Source organism: Mauremys mutica, chromosome 1 (assembly GCF_020497125.1).
Source record: "Mauremys mutica isolate MM-2020 ecotype Southern chromosome 1, ASM2049712v1, whole genome shotgun sequence".
Classification (NCBI taxonomy): Eukaryota; Metazoa; Chordata; order Testudines; family Geoemydidae; genus Mauremys; species Mauremys mutica.
The window spans coordinates 17669469-17691972 of NC_059072.1; the positions used below are offsets into that span (position 1 = coordinate 17669469).

A 22504-nucleotide genomic window follows, 5' to 3' on the forward strand; every position below is an offset into this window, starting at 1 on the left:
TTGCCTACAGATATTTTCTCCCTTTTGCGCTCATAACGTCTTAACTAGTGACAGATCACACGTAATTAAGGATACGCTCCTGACCCACTTCAGGTACTGAATGCTGGCTACATGCCCATCTCTGCTCAGAAAAACCAAGTGTTTCCTTCTTAGCCTGATCATTACCAGCAAAACAATTTGGAGAGAATTGACAAAGAGCTTTTGCTTATTGAAATCTAATTATAAATCAAAAGTACAGTTATTATAGCTAATTCTGTTCCTGCAATGTAGGAGAATGTTCTTACACCATGTCCTCAATCTTTCTCTTCCTCCCAAACGACATACAGAGACCGAGATGAGGTTCCAGAGGTAAATTACACCTATAGTGTATAGTTACAATTCTCTGTCATTTACATGACCATCTGAGCATAGAAATCACACAAAGAGGAGATGGAGCTGCACTTTACATGGAATATTATCTAATTTGAGGAAAGGAAACCTTGTATTATGCCTTTGCTATGTTTGCCTACTTCTAGCCAACTTAAGCCAAGTTTAATATAATCTGACACAGGACACATGTGACCAGTCAGCTCTTCACCAAATCATCAGCAAGAACTCCTTTGACCACAGTTTGGAGAACACTGCTCTAGGCTTGTTGATTTTGATAAATGTGAAGTCCATATTCCTCCCCACTGGCTGCTGGAAAGGAGATGCACAATCTGCTTCCTCACCCTAGAGTCTACCAGCTACTGTCATGGGGCATCTCAACTACTTTAGCCCCAGCCTTCTGAAATGGAAAGCAGTCTCTTTGCTACTCTGCCCCCCCCCCCCACACCTCAGTTCTTGAATTGAGCACCGTGGAGATTAGAACTTGTGCAGAACTGAGGAAAAATGGAGATGGAAAAGATGAGTGAAACTAATGGCTCTTAAAAGCAAGCATGCATCCAATCAGGACAGTGAATGAAAGTGATAGACAGGAACAGATAATATGATGGCTGCTAGTTTCTTCCTTGTCCCAGCTCTGAGGTTCCCATTCCCAATGCTTCCCAGTCATTGCTCCCTCCCTACAAGCCACCGTCCTCTTTCTGCAGTAAACCTCAGATCTATGGCGTTTCTGGGGAAAATTAAAAGGAAACAAAACAATATTTATTTTGTTCAAAAATTTTCCACAAAAGTTTGTTTCAATTTGATTTGGAAAAAAAGAAAAAAAAAAAAAGGAAAACCACTAATTTTCATTCATCCCTTTCCTCCTCATTGGAAGATGGAGGAAAAAATTGGGGGGGGAGAGGCGGACCAATTAAAAAAACCAAACAAAAAATTGTTTCAAATTGCATCACAAACATATTCATATTTCCTAAAAGTCCACATTTTGTTGAAAAAAAAATTGAAAAATTTCAACCAGCTCTCATGTGGAACAACTAAGTTCTGAAATGGCCCCCCTTAAGGATTGACTTCACAACCCTGGGTTTAGCAGGCCAATGCTCAAACCACTGAGCTATCCCTCATCATTCTCGCTATCCCTCTGGATCCCCTTTCACTTTTTATCTTGCCTTTTGTCTGGGACAGAGGAAGACTTACTACTGCCCAGTATGGAAAGAGTCTATATTTCTAGCTTTAGACTTCACCCTGCTAACAAGGATGCAGGCACCCTGCACCAGAATACAGGGTATTTTATGCAGCCTAAAAAGTACCCTCATACACACATTACAGAGATCAGCTCACCTTTTTGCAACCAATGGGAGAATTTGGGCCTAAATATCCTACCTTTGTTTGTTAGAGAATCCTTATCCTCTTTGGTTGTAAACCAGGCTTGACTAACAGCTGATACTTCTTCACTGCCTAGAGGAGAGATTTCATCCAGTTGTTCATTCTGAAGAATCTTGAAAAGAAGAATTGAAGAGTACCTTGTTAACTGATTTAACATTCATTCCCCCACCTTGAATTTAACATGCAATACTTGGCAAGTGTAAGTGGCAAGTGTAAGTGTAAAAAAGATGGCTATGTCATACTAGTTCACCTTGCTGGCTGCTAATAAAGTGTATTTGTTTTAGGCAGGGCACTACCAGGATATTTTCCTTTTTTAAACAACACTTTTACCCATCAAACTCATGGCCAGCTTAAACTAATATCTCTTCCCCATCATCCTTTACAAAATACACACCAATTTTCTCACAGTAATGGCATTGATATAAATTCTATTTTTTTTTTAAATTGTAGGATATATTGAATCATTTGCTTATCTACTGTAATGTACACTCCTCCTCCGCTACTCTATATTCTGCTAAGGTGAAGGTTTACAAACTAAGATCTGTGTTTTCCCTTGTCTTTCTCTCCTTGCAGTGGGCCTACTTTACACACCATCAAGGAAAATGACAGATATTTACAAGAAGCTTCACAAAGGAACAAAGTACATACAATCTCTAACAACACAGCTTTTGTGCCCTGTAAGGAAAAGATCTTCTTTTAAAAAGTTTATTCTTTATTCAGATATTGGCTTAAATCCGTCATTATTTGTGTCCATCTGATGTATTAATTTTATGACAATTACATTTGTCATTTAGCATTAAATTATTATTTTTTAGTATATTTTATTATTCAATTTGTTAAATATTTGTAAAAAAAACCCTAGTTAACACAACTTATAAAGTATATAATTAAAAGCGGACACTCAAATAGTTTAGAACCCAACTGTAACCTCCACCTTAAAATTGTAATTTGTTAGGAAATGCATGGGGTATGAAGAGGGCAGACATAAGAGGGGGAAATAGTACTAGCAAGGACCAGAAGATTGAAGACAGGTAAGATGGTGTGGGGGAAAATATAACTGGTAGTTTTGCAGACACTGGATATGGCAGAATTGTATTTGTAGTGAGTGGAGTCAGGTGATATGCATCTTAAATAGGGGCTTCGACAACAAGAAGAGAAAAGTAAAGAAAAAAACCATTCAGAGATTTGGGGAATGTATACATTACAGCAGCTATAGAAGCCCAGCTACTGCCCTGCAACTGTGTAACTGTAGCGTAGAAGGTGTTTTTCTGTCAGTGCAGGTATGTCACCTCTCTGAGAGGCAATAGCTAGGTAAAAGGAAGAATTCTTCCGTCAACTTAGCTGCATCTACAGCGAGGCTTCAGTCAACCTAACTACATCACAAAGTGCATGAATTTTTTCACAGCCCTGAGCGATGTAGCTAGGTCGACCTAAGTTTTAGATATAGATCAAGCCTCAAAAAGCATTGCTGTAGCCTCCAGGGAAGCTAGGGATTTTAAAACTCTGAACCAAAAGGGCTGGCAGTGGCCAGATGGGAACAGAATGATCGCAAATAGGTCCAGTTGGCCCCCACTATCCTTGCTGGAACATCTCTGGAGAGATGGGAACTGTAAACTCCACACCCAATAGGGATAATAATACTTACTATCTTAACTCTCAAAGGTGTTGTGAGGATTAATTAGATAATGGGCTCAGTCCTATTCCAACTGAAGTTAAAACTGACTTCAGTGGAGAAAAGATTGGGCCCAACGTCTAAGTCGCTTTTTGATGTGAAGTGTGCTGTATTAGAGCTGAGTATTTTTAGGCTTAAACATTTCTTTCTCTTGACAATGGTACCACCTGAAAGGTTCTACCATAAGGATTGTAAAACTTATTTTCCCCTAAACACCACCATCTGCAGTAGTGGCCCAGCCATCTTATCTTTCAATATGGCTTTCTCTAAAACAAATCAAAGCATGAGTGCTACACCTGTCTTAACTTAGTGCACCAATCCGTGTACTGAAAATTTCACCAAATCATGTTTTCCTTTGAAAAATTAAAATGTATTTTTATTGGATAGAATCTTCCAAACAAGACCAGTGTCACTGTAGGTTAGTTTCACGAACACGACACACAGTGCCCATTTAATCAAAACTTTTTGCTTCTTAATTTAATATGAATACGCAGAGGCAAGTTAATTAAAAGCCCTTGGACCAAGCCTGAAGCTTTACCATACCTGGATCTGAGTAACAGTTCCTTCATTAATCTCATCATCTGCTACCTCAGTGGTAGCAGTCATGGTCACCTCAAAGCTCTGATCATTTTCTGAAACTTCAAAACATGTAAATTAGTAGTGAAGTTTTTCTCTGGAATATTTGATATGTAGACTACAGGATTTACACAACACAGTACCTGGTCTGCAAATCTGAATAAAGGTGTGCTCTGACACTGATTTTTTGGCTTAGTAAAAACACTAAGATGCTTGCTAATACTTTGCTTTCTGAAGTTCAAATAAGGATTTTAAAACCAGGACATACACAAGTAGGACATCTACCACTTTTTGGTAGATTCATGTTATAAAACTGAATGTGAAACAAAAATTAAAATTAGTTTTAAATAACTGGGTGCAAACAGCACAATGTGAAGGTTTCTTTTTCTGTTCTATATTTTGTTTTCATTACTCGCAAATGACTAAATTAAAAAAATAAAAAAATAAAATAAATAATTGGAGATATACCAATCTCCTAGAACTGGAAGGTCATTGAGTCCAGCCCCCTGCCTTCACTAGCAGGACCAATTTTTGCCCCAGCTCCCTAAGTGGCCCCCTCAAGGATTGAACTCACAACCCTAGGTTTAGGGGGCCAATGCTCAAACCACTGAGCTATCCCTCCCCGCCAACCAATAGTATATACTATTATACTATTAGTATACAACTTTCAAACCAGTTGGCAGCAACTTTTAAAGCTTATTTTTCCTGTAACTCCAACATTACAGTGTTTGCATTTGTAAAAATATCAATGAATAAAGTCCCAGCAAAGTTCTAGATGCTTTACTTCATACAAACAGGACAGAAAGTAGAGCCAAAAAGTAGCGAGTTGAGTATTTTGGAATACCCAGACTCACTAGAACCACAGGTTCAAACCCTGGCAAGCTTGAGTCAATTCTCTATTATACTGTGGTAAATAACTCAAGCACGACACAGTTCTCTGCATATGTGTGGATCTTTCAGATATGACCTCAAACATGGAAAGCCCAACTGTTCTGTTTGGTCATAAAGATCCTGTACTCTTTTAGTAAGAACAGAGTGTCACTGTTGGTGTCCTCCCAACTCTGCCTCCCCAAGTGGTACATATGCTAGTTGAAGCAGCAAAGAGTCCTGTGGCACCTTATAGACTAACAGACGTTTTGGAGCATGAGCATGGAGCATGTGACATGCATCCGACAAAGTGGGTATTCACCCATGAAAGCTCATGCTCCAAAACGTCTGTTAGTCTATAAGATGTCACAGGACTCTGCTGCTTTTACAGATCCAGACTAATACGGCTACCCCTCTGATACTTGACATATGCTAGTTGGTTGCTACTCTCTATCCAACAGCTGGGTTTACTTCATTGATACTGTACATATACAGCTTGTTGTAAAGTGTTCTATGACTTAAGGGTGATACAAAAGTGTAAAATATTGATAGAAACTCTGACAAAATAAAGTGTTCTAAAATATTGCTAATTTTTTTTTGCTCCAAGAGTTATCATCATGTTTCTATTATGCTTCTGGCGTTTAGGGCAGTGATGAAGCTCCTTCACTCCTGTCTGTTTCTGGCAAGTCTTTCCATGCTTCAAGAGTGCCAGAAGATAAATATAATGTGCACTTTGATTAGTGTTCAGTGACTTACTTGGAACTGCAACAACAGAAATGCATGGAGTAGAATCATCAATACTCTGATCATCCTCTGATGATAAGCAAAGTCTCTTGTGTGGAGGTTCAGTGCTGTCTTCTGAGTCTACTTCATCAGCTTCTAGTAACAAAAACACATCCAGAGCCCTTTCTATTAACATAATGAACCTTTTGTTGACCAAACATTGTTGAAATCTTGCTCGGTGCTCTCATTCAAGTGTTTTCTTTCCTACCTACACTCTTGCTGAACCATATTAATAGTGTGGGTGATTAGCCATTGTAACAGTTTACCAGAGGATTCTTTGTCACTGGAAATTTTAAAATCAAGATTGGACGCTTTTTTTAAAGATATACTCTAGTTCAAACAGCAATTAATCCAGGGAAGTCCTAAAACCTGTGTTGTTCAAGAGGCCAGATTAGAAGATCACAATGGTCCCTTATGGTCTCAACATTTGAATCCTCTCAGAAGCAAAGCAAGCCCCTGAGCCTGCAAATAACCATGCTGGTGCTCAACTCCAAGAATGAGAGTAGTCCCACTGAAGTCAATCAGCTACTCATGTGCTTAAAGTTAAGCAAGTACGTAAATTCTCTGTAGGATTAAAGTGTATACTGGTACATTTGTAAAATTATAAAATAGAAACTATTAATAAGCCAGTGTGACCAAAAGAAGTCAAGATCTGTCATTTTAAAATGTTGTTTTTATAATGCACCAGTTAAAGGTGTAAGAGATGCTGTACTAGTTTCAGGAAATAACTAATAACAGAGTCAATGGCCCAGGAACCAACCACTTAAAAAAATTCAAGTCAGCTGAAGGGAAAACTTGATGACAACAAGCAAGACAACATACCCAAGAAAAATGTTATCTGAAAGGAAAGGTCTTACACAGAGCTTTAAAGACAGCTAAAGGGAAATCCTGAGAAAGGGAGGTCCTAGAACAAAAAATGTCCTGCACTAGCCTAAAGCAGACAGAACCTCAGCATGGACAGCAAAGACAATCCAACTGATAACATCTCACTTGGAGGGAGACAGGTGGAGAGGGAGGTTGAAAAGGGTTTCAAAATAAATAGAACCAATAAGAGAGAGAGAATACAAACACTGGTATAATTCTTTATACCATTCTGAGGGCAATGAAGTATAAGGTTCCCTTCGGTGTCCTGGGTCAAAGTCACAGAGTTCACGGTTTCTACTGTCACTGTGTCAGACTCTTCTTCAACTGTGCTCATACTCAAACCTGAACAGAAGAAAAAAAATTAAGTCTTCTTTGAGCAGGCTCCTACTTTCAATATATGACATATTCTTTCTCTTGCATTTCATGAGTAGAACAAAACTCCTTTAGGGACCTGGGAGTCAGGAGATCTGGGTTCTATCCTTGCTCTGACACTGACTCATTGTATGGCCTGAGCAAGTCGAGGCTTGAAAAGTATTCCTGACTTGACCTTTCATCCGTGCTTAAACACTATTCCACAACACAACTGCTTTCCTGTACATTTGTCATATACATGTTTATAAATTATAAGAACATTTCAAAGCTATCTAGGTGCCTAAAATATGCACACAGGAGCCCAACTTCACAATTTAGGTGCATCTGCCATTTTCAGAAGGGAAGTTAGGTTCTGCATAAGCTCCCTAAGTGACTTTTTTTATTAATTTAAATAGAAAGTATTTAGTTTGAAACATCGGAAGAATCACAAGTATTAGAAATAAAAGGACCTAGCAGATCATTTAGTCCATCTTCCTGCCAGCGTATGACTGTTCCCTACAGTGCATTTGCTACTGCTTCATCCCATTGAATTTAAGAAGTCTCAACTAATGGGGCTGCCAGTACTTCCTTTAGGGAACTATTCCACAATACATCTCACTGTCAGTAAGTACTGATCCACAGGTACGGATTTTCACTTTCTCAGTTTCATTCCATTACTCCTATTCATATCCCAATCTGCCATATAATAATAATAAATAATAATAATAATAATTCCTCTTCTCCCTTAATGTTTACACTCTTCAATCATGCATAGACTGTCACATTATTCTCCTTAGGCATTGCTTAGCCAAGCTGGCTCTTTTCAAGGCCTCAATACTACAAAGATGTATTCACATGCTTAAAGTTAGTTGCGTGTGTAAATCTTTGAAGGATTGGAGCCTTAATCTTTCCTCATAAGCAAACCCCTTTAGGCCTCTGACCATTTCTTTCTGTTGCTCTTCTCTAAAGTCCTTCCAGTTTGTCCATATCTTTCTGGTAACGTGGTGCCCAGAAATGAATGCAATATTTCAGCTGTGGTCATACCAAACCAGTACTAGGAAGGACAATTACCTCTCTTATCTACACCTCTATCCCGATATAACGCGGTCCTCAGTGGCTGGAGCCCCGGGCCCTTTAAATCACCACCGGAGCTCTGGCAGCGGGGCTCGGGTGGGGATTTAAAGGGCCTGGGGCTACTTGCAGTGGCTAGAGGCTCTGGCCCTTTAAATCACTGCCCGAGCCCAGCTGCCTCGAGCAGTGATTTAAAGGATCTGGGGCTCCACACGAATTCGGATATAATGCAGTAAAGCAGCGGGGCTCAGGTGGCACTTTAAAGGGCCCGGGGCTCCCCGCTGCTTTATCACGTTATATCCGAATTCGTGTTATATCAGGTCGCTTTCTATCAGGGTAGAGGTGTATAATATTGAGCTGCATATGCAGCCAAAGATGCACTGGCCTCTTTGGTTACTACAGAGTATTTAAGGATGAATTTGCTGTCCATTAACATCCCCTGGTCTCTTGCAGCTGCTTCTCAGGTTTCTCTATCCCACTACATACCGTACCATGGTTTTGGAGTCTTCTTCACTAGATGTATTACCTTTCATTTTTTTCAAATCTCATGTACTCTCTCTGCCCATGTTTCTAAGGCCTTCAAGTCTTTTTTATATTATTTCTTTGCCCTCTCTACTACTTGTGAAATTTTTCATCTGAGAATTTTATTAATGGGTTGTTTACTTTAGCTTCCGGATCTTTAATTAGGATTTTAAATAAGACCACACCTGCCACTGGAAGGAGGATGCCACTATTTCCCATCCAGCTCCCGCCCCTCTTTTTTGTGAGTGGCTCTTCCACACAGCAACAGTAGACAGAATTTTTTTTTAAACCTAGAAAATGTTATTTTAAACCCCCAAAACCACTGAAAAAGGGTCACAGGGGCAATATAGTACCAGCAACAACTTTTAACTCATGTTTTATAAGTGGTTACTGTTGACAGTAACTCCTACAGATGATCCCAACCAGGCCAGGGTCCCATTGTGCTAGGGTCTATACAGACAGCCCCCACCATAAGGAATTTACAATCTACATTTTAAATCGATAGTGTTCCTTGAGTGCTATTGCTTTGGCAAAAAACTCCTATTATTTTAGCTAGAATCACTTTGTCTAATTAGTTACTGAAGACTGTCAGCAACTGCTGTAATTACTAGAGAAGATAAGGCCATTGTTGGCATTTAAAATGAATTCATCATCTTAGAAAGTGTCACAAATCATGCATGTCAATTCTGGTGCTTGTTGGAGGGATTCCACTTTAAAGCAACCAGCCATTTAAAATATGTGTAATGATGATTGCTTCCTAGGACGAAATTTTGTTATCTCTTCATTATGGTGAGAATTCTGAATGCTGTTGACAACCTAGAGCAAACTAAACTGCAAGCAGTATTAGTTGAAAAAGTTATGTTGTGATTTTAAGGGACTGGAACATGCATCCTTAGCCCACATGGAGACTGAGAAATATTCAACATGTTTTATTAATAGGTGGACTATACCTTCTTTAGACTTGAACCTTGACTCTTTAGTTTAATGTTTGAGAGGTGGGCAAACAGAGGAAAATTCCTCACTTGTTCTTTTGATGGAAGTGAGAATAGGACCCTTTATTGCCACAGCACATTTGTACTTTCTAGACCAGTGGTCCCCAACCTTTTTGTGGCCAGTAGCACATTCATGTTTTCAGAAGAGCATGGCGGGCACCAACAATTTTTCAAGGCTTATTTTGTATTTGTACATTAAATAATATAAAAAAATACATTTAATATTTCATAATATATGAATCAGGAGAGAAGCAAGAAGCCGGAGAGAAGCCGTGAGGACAGAGAACACTGGTGCCCACAGCCCTGGAGTACTCTGTCCCCAGCAGGTGCCGGGCCCCAGATTCTCTTCTCTACTGGGCACTAGGTGGGCCCCGCACCTGCCGGGGACCGAGAACACCAGCGCCTGCAGCCTGAGTTCTCTGTCCCCGGCAGGCGCGGGGCCGCAGCTTCTCTCTGGCTTAAACCGTGGCCCGGGACCTGCCAGGGACCGAGAACACTGGTGCCTGCAGCCCTAGAGTTCTCTGTCCCTGGCAGGCGTGGGGCTGCAGCTTCTCTCCCCTGCTGGGAACTAGGCAGGCCCTGCACCTGCCGGGAACAGAGAACACCGCGCCCAAAACCTTGAGTTCTCTGTCCCTGGCAGGTCCCCTGCTGGGCACTAGGTTGGCGCACATAAATGCCCCAGCGGGCGCCATGGCACCCGCGGGCACCACGTTGGGGACCACTGTTATAGACAGTTTTCAACGGGCATGGGATCACATGGTGTGTTGTAGTTACAATCCTCATGGAAAAATGTCTTGAAATGAAGCACTCTTATTTAGCAGCCATTAGTGTATGATTATTTCCCCCCATCACACACACACACTCTCTCTGAAGTCTGCTGTTTTTCCTTCCAGGACTTCAATGGATCCCACTACAGTGTGGAAAACAGACGAGACTAAATTGCTTATAAAAGCAAATTTCAACAATGTATTTCACTAAAGGCTCATTTTTATTGATCTTGGAGGGGAGGAAGTTCTAGCACTATAAATGCTGGGAAATACAGGGCAGGGTTTTTATTGTAGGCATCCACAATGAAAACCGAATAAAGAGATCTGACAGCTGAGCTTTCCTCTGCCCTGCTGCCCTTCCTTTCCCACAGGCATTTAGGACTGGCTGGAGTGCAGTGGAAAGATCTCTCTGAGACATTTTGGCACAGGGGTAGGCTCCTAAGTTGGCAATATAATTTTGGTAGTACAGAGTAATTGTTGAGAATGCAGAGCAGTTAGCATTATTGTCTCAGTAAAGCTGCTGAAAAATTGTAGAGAAGGTGTTTGAGAAGCCAGAAAGCTGAAGGTATGGAAGGTGGGGGAGGAGAAAGAAAGAAATATCTTGGAGTAGGGTACAGCCTTCCAATGCAATGGTCCTCAAGAAATGGAATTTTCCCAAGGCAAGCAGAGACAGGAGACAGCCACTTTCTTGCCATTGTTGCGTCATCTTTCATGGCTATGCAGCAGCAACCATAAGAGAAGTTAATGATGCTTGGGGCAGCATCTTCTCCCACTGAAATATCGGCCTGGGTACCCTCAGAGTCAGCTAAAGATGATGCTACAGAAACCATCAGAGTACCCAGCTACTCCCTATGTACCACAAACTCCCCATGGAGCCCAATCCCCTTGGAGTCACAAGACAAGATAGGATTATACAATGAAGGTAGCACTCCCCAACATAAACCCCAGACCCAGCAGAATACCATGCTTGTTGTCAAATGTCTTACCCCTGAGAATGATGTATGCCAAAGTCAAGGTTAAAGAGAAGAGATGGGGAGACACTGACTTGAGGCACAGATCTTCTAGAGAAAATTATGTTGGTGATGGTGTTTTGGTTTTGTACTAACTTTCAGTTTCATCCTTATTTCAGGTTTAGCACATATGAAATCATAGTTTCTGATCTTAGGTAACAATGGCCTGATTTAAAGAGCATTGAAGTCAATGGAAAGACTCCCATTGACTTCAATAGGCTTTGGATCAGGGCCCAGTAGCAAAACTATTATTGAGAAGCAACTTGAAAAGGAAAATCTAAGCTAAGTTCCTCTGTTTGATATTCTCAGATACTATAGAAATGGGCACATTATAATTGAATAATGACCCTGACAGACAATTCACTGATAGACTACCATTCTTATACAGAACACAGCAGAGTGCAGAGCGCTGCTGGAGGTGACAAGGCATTCTAATGAAGACTTCCCTGATACTGATTGCAGGGAAAACATTCTTCCTGGAGGTCTTCAATTTATCACACGATGACTGTTGAATCTTACCATTGGCACTACACCATAGTTAAGGTTCCTTCAGCACACACACAACATAAATCTCTTCCAACACAAAAATTACTTCCATCCTCAATCCATTTACTCAAAAAAGTCAAATGCACAATCATGGCCCTATCATTGTTTCTGATAATCTAAAATTTTGACATTACCAACATACAATTTCTCCATTTCCAAAACAACTTCTTTTTTAGTCTCTCATACAGTTTGCTACACTGCTCATCCTTTTATGCATTCTCCATAAACAAACTTAAGAAATCTGAGTACATACTATGTTTGATGGTGTTTGCTATGCGGAAGGGTGTAGGTTTGTACTAGATTATCCCCCGAACATTATATTAAGGGGAATAGTACGAATATTTATTATGAGTGGTTGTGAAGATAGATAGTATGTGAATGGTTTGGATCCTAATGTTCCCTAAATGAGTGATTTCCTACATCAGGGGTAGGCAACCTATGGTACGTGTGCCGAAGGCAGCACGCGAGCTGATTTTCAGTGGCACTCACACTGCCCGGGTCCTGGCCACCAGTCCAGGGGGCTCTGCATTTTAATTTAATTTTAAATGAAGCTTCTTAAACATTTTAAAAACCTTATTTACTTTACATACAACAATAGTTTAGTTATATATTATAGACTTATAGAAAGAGACCTTCTAAAAACATTAAAATGTATTACTGGCACACGTAATCCTTAATTTAGAGTGAATAAAAGAAGACTCGGCACACCACTTCTGAAAGGTTGCCGACCCCTGTCCTACATTTTACGGATTGCTTTGTTAGGAAGTGCACCTGAACAATATTCGCTGTAAATTAATAATCATATGGAATTTCAACAGAGTTCTGTATGAAACTGAACACATGGTGTGGGTTAAACAATGCTTATGGGCAGACTATTTTAATGTTTTTTTCTTAATATGGATAGTAAAGATTCAGGGATTATTGTTCATAGCAGCTAGGACCTCATACTTGTTAAGGCAACTCCCATCCGTTCATGTATTTATACCTGCTCCTGTATTTTTCAATCCATGCATCTGATTCGTTCTAGCCCACGAAAGCTTATGCCCAAATAAATGTGTTAGTCTCTAAGGTGCCACAAGGACTCCTCGTCGCTTTTGCTGAAACTACACAGTGCAGTAATGTTAACCTGTTTCAGAAAATTATGAGGTGTACAGTGGGTTCCCCTAATCTCTGACAATGCTGATTTTACATTAAGTCATCAAAATTGTGAATTGTGAATTTTCAGGAACAAAAGTTCTATAGTGCTCTCAGTTATGAGATTGCACTATGTAATTGTACTGGGGACTACAGCAAGTTCTGCGGAAACTGTTTTTTATACACTCATCATTGGATCTAATGCTTAGTCTGAACTAATTTAAGAAGAAATATTTCCTTTTATTAAGCAGGAAATGAACAAAGCAGTGGCAATCGCTCTCTACCTACTAACTTGATTTCAGATCTAGTCCTCCCCGTCAAGTGCCACAAATGAGTCCATTTTCAATGGATCCACACTGCTAATTTCACTGGGTAAAAATGTACTCCTTTTAAAAGTATGATTTCATGCAACAAGATGCTATTAGATACAGTGAAATTAAACTGGAGCAACAACATTGGAATTGATAGGACATCAGTGTAGTTATTCAAGACTATCACCATTGTAACCAAGATTATAACTAGGGCTGTCAAGCGATTAAAAAAATGAATCATGCAATCAAAAAAAAATGAATCATGCGATTAATTGTGCTGTTAAACAATAACAGAATACCATTTATTTAAATATTTTTGGATTTTTGTGCATTTTCAAATATATTGATTTCAGTTACACACAGAATACCAAGTGTACAGTACTCACTTTATTTTTGACTACAAATATTTGTACTCTAAAAAAAAATTGTATTTTTCAATTAATCTAATACAAGTACTGTAGTGTAATCTCGTTTTCAATAAAGTTGAACTTACAAATGTTGAATCATCTACAAAAGTTACTTGAATCCAAAATAAAACAATGTAAAACTTTAGAGCCTACAAGTCCACTCAGTCCTACTTCTTGTTCAGCCAATTGCCCAAACAAGTTTGTTTAGATTTGCAGGAGATAATGCTGCGCACTTCTTGTTTACAGTGTCACAGGCGTTCGCATGGCATTGTTGTAGCCGGTGTCACAAGATATTTATGTGCCAGAAGCGATAAAGATTCATGCTTCATGCTTCAACCACATTCCAGAGGGCATGCATCCATGCTGATGATGGGTTCTGCTTGTTAACTATCTGACGCATGTTCATTTTCATCATCTGAGTCAGATGCCACCAGCAGAAGGTTGATTTTCTTTATTGGTGGTTCGAGTTCTGTAGTTCCCACATCAAAGTGTTGCTCTTTTAAGACTTCTGAAAGCATGCTCCACACCTCATCCCTCTCAGATTTCAGAAGCCACTTAAGCTTCTTAAACCTTGGGTCGATTGCTATAGCTATCTTTAGAAATCTCACATTGGTGCCCTCTTTGCATTTTGTCAAATCTGCAGTGAAAGTGTTCTTTAAACGAACATGTGCTGGATCATCATCTGAGACTGCTATAACATGAAATATATGGCAGAATGCGGGTAAAACAGACTAGGAGACATACAATTCTCCCCCAAGGAATTCAGTTACAAATTTAATCAATGCATTTTTTTTTAAACGAGCGTCATCAGCATGGAAGCATTTCCTCTGGAATGGTGGCTGAGGCATGAAGAGGTATATGAACATTTAGCATATTTGGCACATAAATACCTTGCAATGCTGGCTACAACAGTGCCATGTGAAAACCTGTTCTTACTTTCACGTGACATTATAAATAAGAAGTGGGCAGCATTATCTCCCGTAAATGTAAACAAACTTGTTTCTCTTGTTAGTGATTGGCTAAACAAGAAGTAGGATTGAGTGGACTTACAGGCTCTAAAGTTTTACATTGTTTTGTTTTTGAGTGGAGTTATATAACAAAAAAAATTTATATTTGTAAATTGCACTTTCACGACAAAGATAGCACTACAGTACTTGTATGAGGTGAATTGAAAAATAGTATTTATTTTAAAAAGAACAAGGAGTACTTGTGGCACCCTAGAGACTAACAAATTTATTTGAGCATAAGCTTTCGTGAGCTAAAACCCACTTCATCAGATGCATGCGTCGGAAAATACAGTAGGAATATATATATACACAGAGGACATGAAAAAATGGGTGTTGCCATACTAACTATAACGAGTAATCAGTTAAGGTGGGCTATTATCAGGAGGAGGAAAAAATACACTTTTGTAGTGATAATCAGTATGGCCCATTTCAAACAGTTGATAAGAAGGTGTGAGTAACAGTAGGGGAAAAATTAGCATGGGGAAATAGGTTTTACTTTGTGTAATGACCCATCCACTCCCAGTCTTTATTCAAGCCTAATTTAATGGTGTCCAGTTTGCAAATTAATTCCAATTCTGCAGTTTCTCATTGAAGTCTGTTTTTGAAGTTTTTTTGTTGGACTATTGCAACTTTTAGGTCTGTAATTGAGTGTCCAGGAGGTTGAAGTGTTCTCCGACTGGTTTTTGAATGTTATAATTCTTGATGTCTGATTTTGTCCATTTATTCTTTTGCGTAGAGACTGTCCAGTTTGGCCAATGTACATGGCAGAGGGGCATTGCTGGCACATGATCATTTTAACAGTGCAAATATTTGTAATAAAAATAATATGAAGTGAGCACTGTACACTTTGTATTCTGTTTCAGAGTGGTAACCGTGTTAGTCTGTATCAGTAAGAACAATGAGGCATCCTTAAGAACATAAGAACGGCCGTACTGGGTCAGACCAAAGGTCCATCTAGCCCAGTATCCTGTCTACTGACAGTGGCCAAGGCCAGGTGCCCCAGAGGGAGTCAACCTAACAGGTAATGATCAAGTGATCTCTCTCCTGCCATCCATCTCCACCCTCTGACAAATAGAGGGTAGGGACACCATTCCTTACCCATCCTGGCTAATAGCCATTTATGGACTTAACCTCCATGAATTTATCCAGTTCTCTTTTAAACACTGTTATAGTCCTAGCCTTCACAACCTCCTCAGGCAAGGAGTTCCACAAGTTGACCGTGCACTGTGTGAAGAACTTCCTTTTATTTGTTTTAAACCTGCTGCCTATTAATTTCATTTGGTGAGCCTTAGTTCTTGTATTATGGGAATAAGTACATAATTTTTCCTTATCTACTTTCTCCACATCACTTATGATTTTATATACTTCTATCATTTCCCCCCTCCTCTTTTCCAAGCTGAAAAGTCCTAGCCTCTTTAATCTCTCCTCATATGGGATCCGTTCCAAACCTCTTATCATTTTAGTTGCCCTTCTCTGAACCTTTTCTAGTGCCAGTAAATCTTTTTTGAGATGGAGACCACATCTGTACGCAGTATTCAAGATGTGGGTGTACCATCATTTATAAGGGCAATAATATATACTCCTTATTCTCTATTCCCTTTTTTATGATTCCTAACATCCTGTTTGCTTTTTTGACCGCCTCTGCACACTGTGTGGACGTCGAGAACTATCCACGATGACTCCAAGATCTTTTTCCTGATTCGTTGTAGCTAAATTGGCCCCCATCATATTGTATATAAAGTTGACGTTATTTTTTCCAATGTGCATTACTTTACATTTATCCACATTAAATTTCATTTGCCATTTTGTTGCCCAATCACTTAGTTCTGTGAGATCTTTTTGAAGTTCTTCACAGTCTGCTTTGGTCTTAACTATCTTGAGCAGTTTAGTATACCTTATAGACTAACAGACGTTTTGCAGCATGAGCTTTCGTGGGTGAAGTGGGTATTCACCCACGAAAGCTCATGCTGCAAAACGTCTGTCAGTCTATAAGGTGCCACAGGATTCTTTGCTGCTTTTACAGATCCAGACTAACACGGCTACCCCTCTGATACTTAGTATACCTTGTGGCATCTTAGAGACTAACAAATTTATTTGGGCATAAACTTTCGTGGCTAAAAGGACTCCTTGTTGGTTTTGTATTTTATGTTGTAACTGAAATCGATATATTTGAACATGTAGAAAAACATCCAAAAATATTTAATAAATTTCAATTAGTATTCTATTGTTTAGCAGTTCGATTAAAACTGCGATAATCGTGATTCATTTTAATTGCATTAGTTAACCGCAATCAACAGCCCTAATTATAAACACAAACTACACCACCTTGTACTTTAAAGCTAATTAACTCTTTTGAGGTGTTCTGAATGTGTTTTCATTAAAAAGTTGGTAAGTTTATAAATATATATGCAGTCATAATCAGCAGGTTTCACTGGTCACCTGGCACACATTTGTAAGTTATTTCATAAACAAGATGACTTCTTGCTCACAATGGCTGCTTCTGGTTGTCCAAATAGCATATGTTGCAGTAACAGCAAAATTAGACCCAGCAGTTAAGTATTTCAGATTCAAAAAATCTGTCACAAGGAAATCTTCTTAAACAGTTGCTAAAGGGGGGTGGGGGGGTGGGGGGGGGAAATCAGTCCACACATAGATTCCATGTAAGAGGTTTTCCATGGAAATTCAATCTACATGTCACAATTTATTTTAAATGAAGTCAACTGAGTTCAAAAGCAACATGTATACAGATGGGTTATCATAAGAGATAGAAGGTACAGTAGACACACGTTGGGACAAACTGTTCTCATTTATTCCAGCACGCAATTGACAACTTCATGAAGTCAAAGAAGGAATGAGAAGAGGTGAATTATCAATGTGAGGAGAGATTAACAAGACTGGGACTTTTCAGTTTGGAAAAGAGACAACTAAGGGGGTATATAATAGAGGTCTACACAATCATGACGGGTATGGAGAAAGTAAATAAGGAAGTATTTACTCCTTTTCCTAACACAAAAACTATGGGTCACCAACTTAAATTAATAGGCAGCAGGTTTAAAACAAAAGGAAGTATTTCTTCAGACAACACACAGTGAACCCATGGATCTCTTTACCTGAGGATATTGTGAAGGCCAAAGACTACTGTAGGGTTCAAAAAAGCTATTAGCCAGGATGGCAGGGATGGTGCCAAAAGCTGTGAATGGGCTACAGGGATGGATCACTTGATGATTACCTGTTCTGTTCACTCCTTCTGAAACACCTGGTATTGGCCACTGTCAGAAGACAAGACACTGGGCTAGATGGACTATTGGTCTTACCAAATATGGCCGCTCTTATGAGGTATTCAAGATGTACTGGTGTGCCCATACAGTTTTATCGAACCATTGCAATATGAAGTGGATAGCATATCTTCATCCGTTATATGGAACAATGGAAAATTGGACCACAGGCCATTTCTGAGGCTCTCAAAAACTACTGGGATAGGTGTGGATAAAAAGCTTGATAGATTGGTATACACTAACAAACACTAAAGAAAAAGTATTTAAATTCCATCTCTTTATTAATGTTCAAAATTGTCTCTTCACTTTTAGATACACTGGCAAATATTAATGTACTGTATTATGAAATATGAAAAGTTGTTCAGTATTATACCTACTGTAATTATAATTGAAAGCCACAGTTCTGATGCTTTGAGAGGCATAGCTGAACATACGAATTAAATTCTATAAATAAGAAGAGTGCTGTGACCTACACTGAAATATTGACACAAATGGTTAATATTTCAGCCCTGATCCTACAACTGTCTCTGCAGGGAGCCAGTTTCAGGTTCCAGCCCTTATAACTGTTGCAAGATGCACAACTCTGTGGGGTATTACTGATTCAGCTGATACTGTAAATAATAGGACTACCAACTATAAAATCAAATTCTTTTTGACTACACAAATGTTTACAAAGAAGAAAGTGTTTTTATATTTATAAAGTTCAGATGGCATATGCCCTCCAAACTCCAGTGTCTTCTTTGTTACAGTTGTCTTCATCTATATGGCAAAGTCATTATCAAGCTGTATCTTTTTACTTTATTATGAAGGCACTTCACATCCTTCATGTTTGTAAGATGATTACCACCTGAATATTGTCAATATATCAAACTACACATTACACTGTCAGTAAGTTTGTCAATAAATAACTTTTGTCAGGTTATGTTAATGTCCTTATCTACTTCTAACTGTGAACTAAAATTTCAGTAACTCTGTCAGTGTACAGTATACGTTGCTGTAGTTTCTTTGAATTGCTTAATGAGATGCTGTGTGAGGGATATACTTGCATTTACTGTGAATTTATTATACACCATCATAGCCAGAACTCATTACACAACTAAAACAAAGCACAATAACTTCCATAAACACAGGGATTCATATGTTCTCCTAACAGGATGCATTACGTTGTATGGCTAATGCATAACTATCAAATTAGTGGAAAAAATAAATTCTGGCAATTTTCCATATTTAAGTGAAAATCCTCACTTTCTGTAAATTTCCTCTGTCAGAAACCTACTCTAACACTCTCTGCCAAAGAAAAGCCCAATCCCAAATCATGTCACCTACCAGAATAAAAGCCCATGAATTTTAAATACCCCAGACCCAGGAAAGGAGAAATGTTACACATTACTCATGCTTTGCAGCTGGGCTTTTAACATTTAAACACATGGGCTTAGAAAAAACCTAGGAATAAGGCAAAAACAATGTTTTTTAAAGCGCAAACAATAATTCACAAGCGCCTCTCCCCCGCACACTGAGTCTCCTCTGGGCCGCTTTCACCACCAGACGTTTTAAAAACCCTTTGCATGTTTCATTTTATATTACACCTGGTTTTGCAATTTTCACTGTTTTGTGGCTGCGGTAATAACGCCCCCGCCCGTGACAATGACGCCCACACGTGCACCAGCTCCTCCCTCCTGGCGAGGAGTTACAGCTCCATGTGGGGGGAGGGGCTGCCCCCCCCATCCTCCCTGCTCGCGGCGGGGGGGTGGGGGGGAGCCGCCTCTGCCCCCGGGCCAGGCTCCCGCTGCTCCCCGCCCGGCAGCGCCGCCATTTGGTCCCATTCTAGCTCCGGCGCCATTTTCCTGACTCCGCGGCTTCTTCTCGCCCGGCGGCGGCGGCGGCTGAGGCCGCGGCGAGCCCCGCTCCCTATCCCCGCCAGCCGCCGGTGAGAGGAGATGGGGGGGCGAGGGAGGGGCTGAGCCGCTCCCGCCACCGGGCTCTCGCGCCGCGCCCCGCGGCCGGCTGCTCCCGGCCCCGGCAGCCCGCGGGTCCCCTCGCACTTACTTCCTGTTTTGGGTCCGGGCACTTGAGAAACCAGGATGGAGACTCTGAAGTACCAGGATGGAGGCGCCGAGAGCGGCAGCGAGCGGGGGAGGCAGCAGCGGGGCCCGGGCGCAGGCAGCCAGCGAGCCGCCGGAAGAGCCTCCGCCGCCCCGCCCACCGGCTTCCGCCAAGGCGCGGCGCCACAAAGCTCACGGGGCTGGGCGGGCAGGGGGAGAGCGCGAGAAAGGTCACACCATCCCCATCTGTGCGCCCTGCTGAGGGGAGAGTCTATCTCAGTGGGTCTCAAACTTCTTTACTGGTGACCAGGGCCGTTCCGAGGATTCAGGGGGCCTGGGGTCTTCGGCGGTGGGGAGCCCCCACTTCGGCGGTAATTCGGCGGCGGGGGGCGTCCTTCCGCTCTGGGACCCGCCACCAACGTGACCCAAAGACCCGCGGCGGGGCCCCCACTATCGAATTACCACCGAAGACCTGGCTCTTCAGTGGTGGGTCCCGCTTCGGCGGTAATTCGGCTGCGGGGGTGACGGAAGGGACACCCCCCCCACCGCTGAAGACCCGAAGCGGAAGAAGCTCCGGGGGCCCGGGCCCCACGAGAGTTTTCTGGGGCCCCCGGAGCGAGTGAAGGACCCTTCTCCAGGGGCCCTGAAAAACTCTCGTGGGAGCCCCTGCGGGGTCTGGGGCAAATTGCCCCACTTGCCCACCCCTGGGCGGCCCTGCTGGTGACCCCTTTCACACAGCAAGCCTCTGAGTGTGACCCCCCCATATAAATTAAAAACATTTTTTAGTATATTTAACACCATTATAAATGCTGGCGGCAAAGCAGGTTGTGGGGTGGAGATTGACAGCTCGTGATCCCCCATGTAATACCCTCGTGACCCCCTGAGGGGCCCCAACCCCCAGTTTGAGAACCCCTGTTCTATCTCATCCCACTTCACTGTGTGTGCCCTGCTGAGAGGAGATACTCCCTCACTCCCCAACCCCTGCTAAAGGGAGACTTTATTCCACTCCTCTGTGGGCTCTGCTGAGAGGAGATACCTCCCCATCCCACCCCTGGGTGCAGAGGTGCTGGAACTAGGGGTGCTGCTGTGATTTCCAGCATATACAGAGTTTACAGTTTGGTTCAATAGGTCTCAGCACCCCCACTGTACAAATTGTTCCCTTACCACTGACCAATGTGCAGAGGTGCTGGAACAGTTTTTCTAGTAAGGGTGCTGAGAGCCATTGAACCAAACTGTCAACCCTGTATATAATGGAAACCACTTCAAGCCTAGGGTGCTGCAGCACCCCCTGCACCACTAGTTGCCTGTTGGCAAGATGGTGCTTTAAGTGCCTTGATTCTTGGCAAAAGTCACTGCATTTCTCCTTGTTTAACTGAGATCAGAATATGCCCTTAAAATTTGCCCTTGATCAATAAGGGATGAGGAACATTTCAGACAAACACTCATCTTTCTAGAGGAAACTTTTTTTCTTGATGCTATGTAAGAATTATGGAAATACTGGACTTCTGCTCTTCAGGAAGTCATCATAGAGCCTGATTCTCCCCTCACATGGACTTGCATAAATCAGGACTAACTCCATTGAGATTCAGGGGACTATGCTAGTGAAAAAAGTGATGTATATCCATTTTCTGTCAGTGCTTTCCCATTTCATAGACTCATGCATTTCCCTCTTCACACTTGTACTGTGCTGGTGCATCGGGTTCCTTATCTAATACAGTGGAATCTCGCTGTTTGGCTTTAATGATTGGAGGACCTACCGTTAATGAGTGAATTTTGCAAATTAGTAATGAAACAGATACAACACAAAACCAACCAAGGGACTGGATCCCAAACTGTGTTTTGTTCATTAATTTTTTTATCTATGTAGCTTAATTATTTAGAATACTGTATGGTACTTCATAATGGGCTCATTCCTGCAACTCTTACTTACTGTGTAGTTCCTTTGAGGACAGTGGGTCGACTTGAATGAATAAGGACTATTTGCACCCATGAAAATGGGCTGCAGGATCTTCCCCATTGTACTAATTGTCCTATAATATATTCAGTAAAAGGAAAATGAGACTCCAGTATGGTGCTTTGCAGAGAATTGGGGAGAGATCACATTTGTTTTGTGTGAATTATAAAATGTGCAAATTAGCTAGATTCTGCTCTTCTCACTGTGTCTCAGAGGGGCTTTAAAACTAAGCATTTTTACTTGTCAAAGAGAATTCTCTTTGTCTCCATTTAGTGAATTGTAAGATGGGGATAATATCACATCATGTCTTGTAAGGATGTTACAAGGCTTCATTAATGTTTGTTAAGCTTCACATAGCTTGGCAAGAAGAGGATCGAGGAATGGTTATGCACTGGATATATTGTTATCTGGATCCAGCAGTCAAGAACTAGAAGTGTCTGCTAATCCAGAAAGGAAGATCTAGTTTGTAATTGTTAGGCTTCCCAAATTTCCTCAGACATTTTCTGCTTCAGTAACATTATTTCTATGTAAATATTTCGTGGTTATGGTAGCAGAGGTACCAATAGGTACAGTTAAGGGCAGGGGTGGAAGTGAGCTGGTACCGGTT

General features: G+C 41.0%; 1 protein-coding gene across 2 annotated transcripts in view; it reads right to left on the reverse strand.

Annotated features, from left to right (window-relative positions):
• DMTF1 (cyclin D binding myb like transcription factor 1) overlaps window positions 1–20064 on the reverse strand; it is a 49993-nt gene extending 29929 nt beyond the window's left edge. The window contains exons 1-5 of one of the 2 annotated variants that reach the window (XM_045029174.1): window positions 19948–20064; window positions 6734–6850; window positions 5618–5737; window positions 3962–4056; window positions 1744–1858 (exon numbers count right to left, since the gene is read on the reverse strand). In XM_045029174.1, coding sequence (XP_044885109.1) covers window positions 1744–1858; window positions 3962–4056; window positions 5618–5737; window positions 6734–6842 — 439 coding nt within the window. In that variant the 5' untranslated portion in view covers window positions 6843–6850; window positions 19948–20064. Of the gene's footprint in view, window positions 1–1743; window positions 1859–3961; window positions 4057–5617; window positions 5741–6733; window positions 6851–19947 lie in introns of both variants that reach the window. The other variant, XM_045029166.1, reaches the window with a different exon arrangement.
• Between the last annotated feature and the right edge of the window lie 2440 nt (window positions 20065–22504).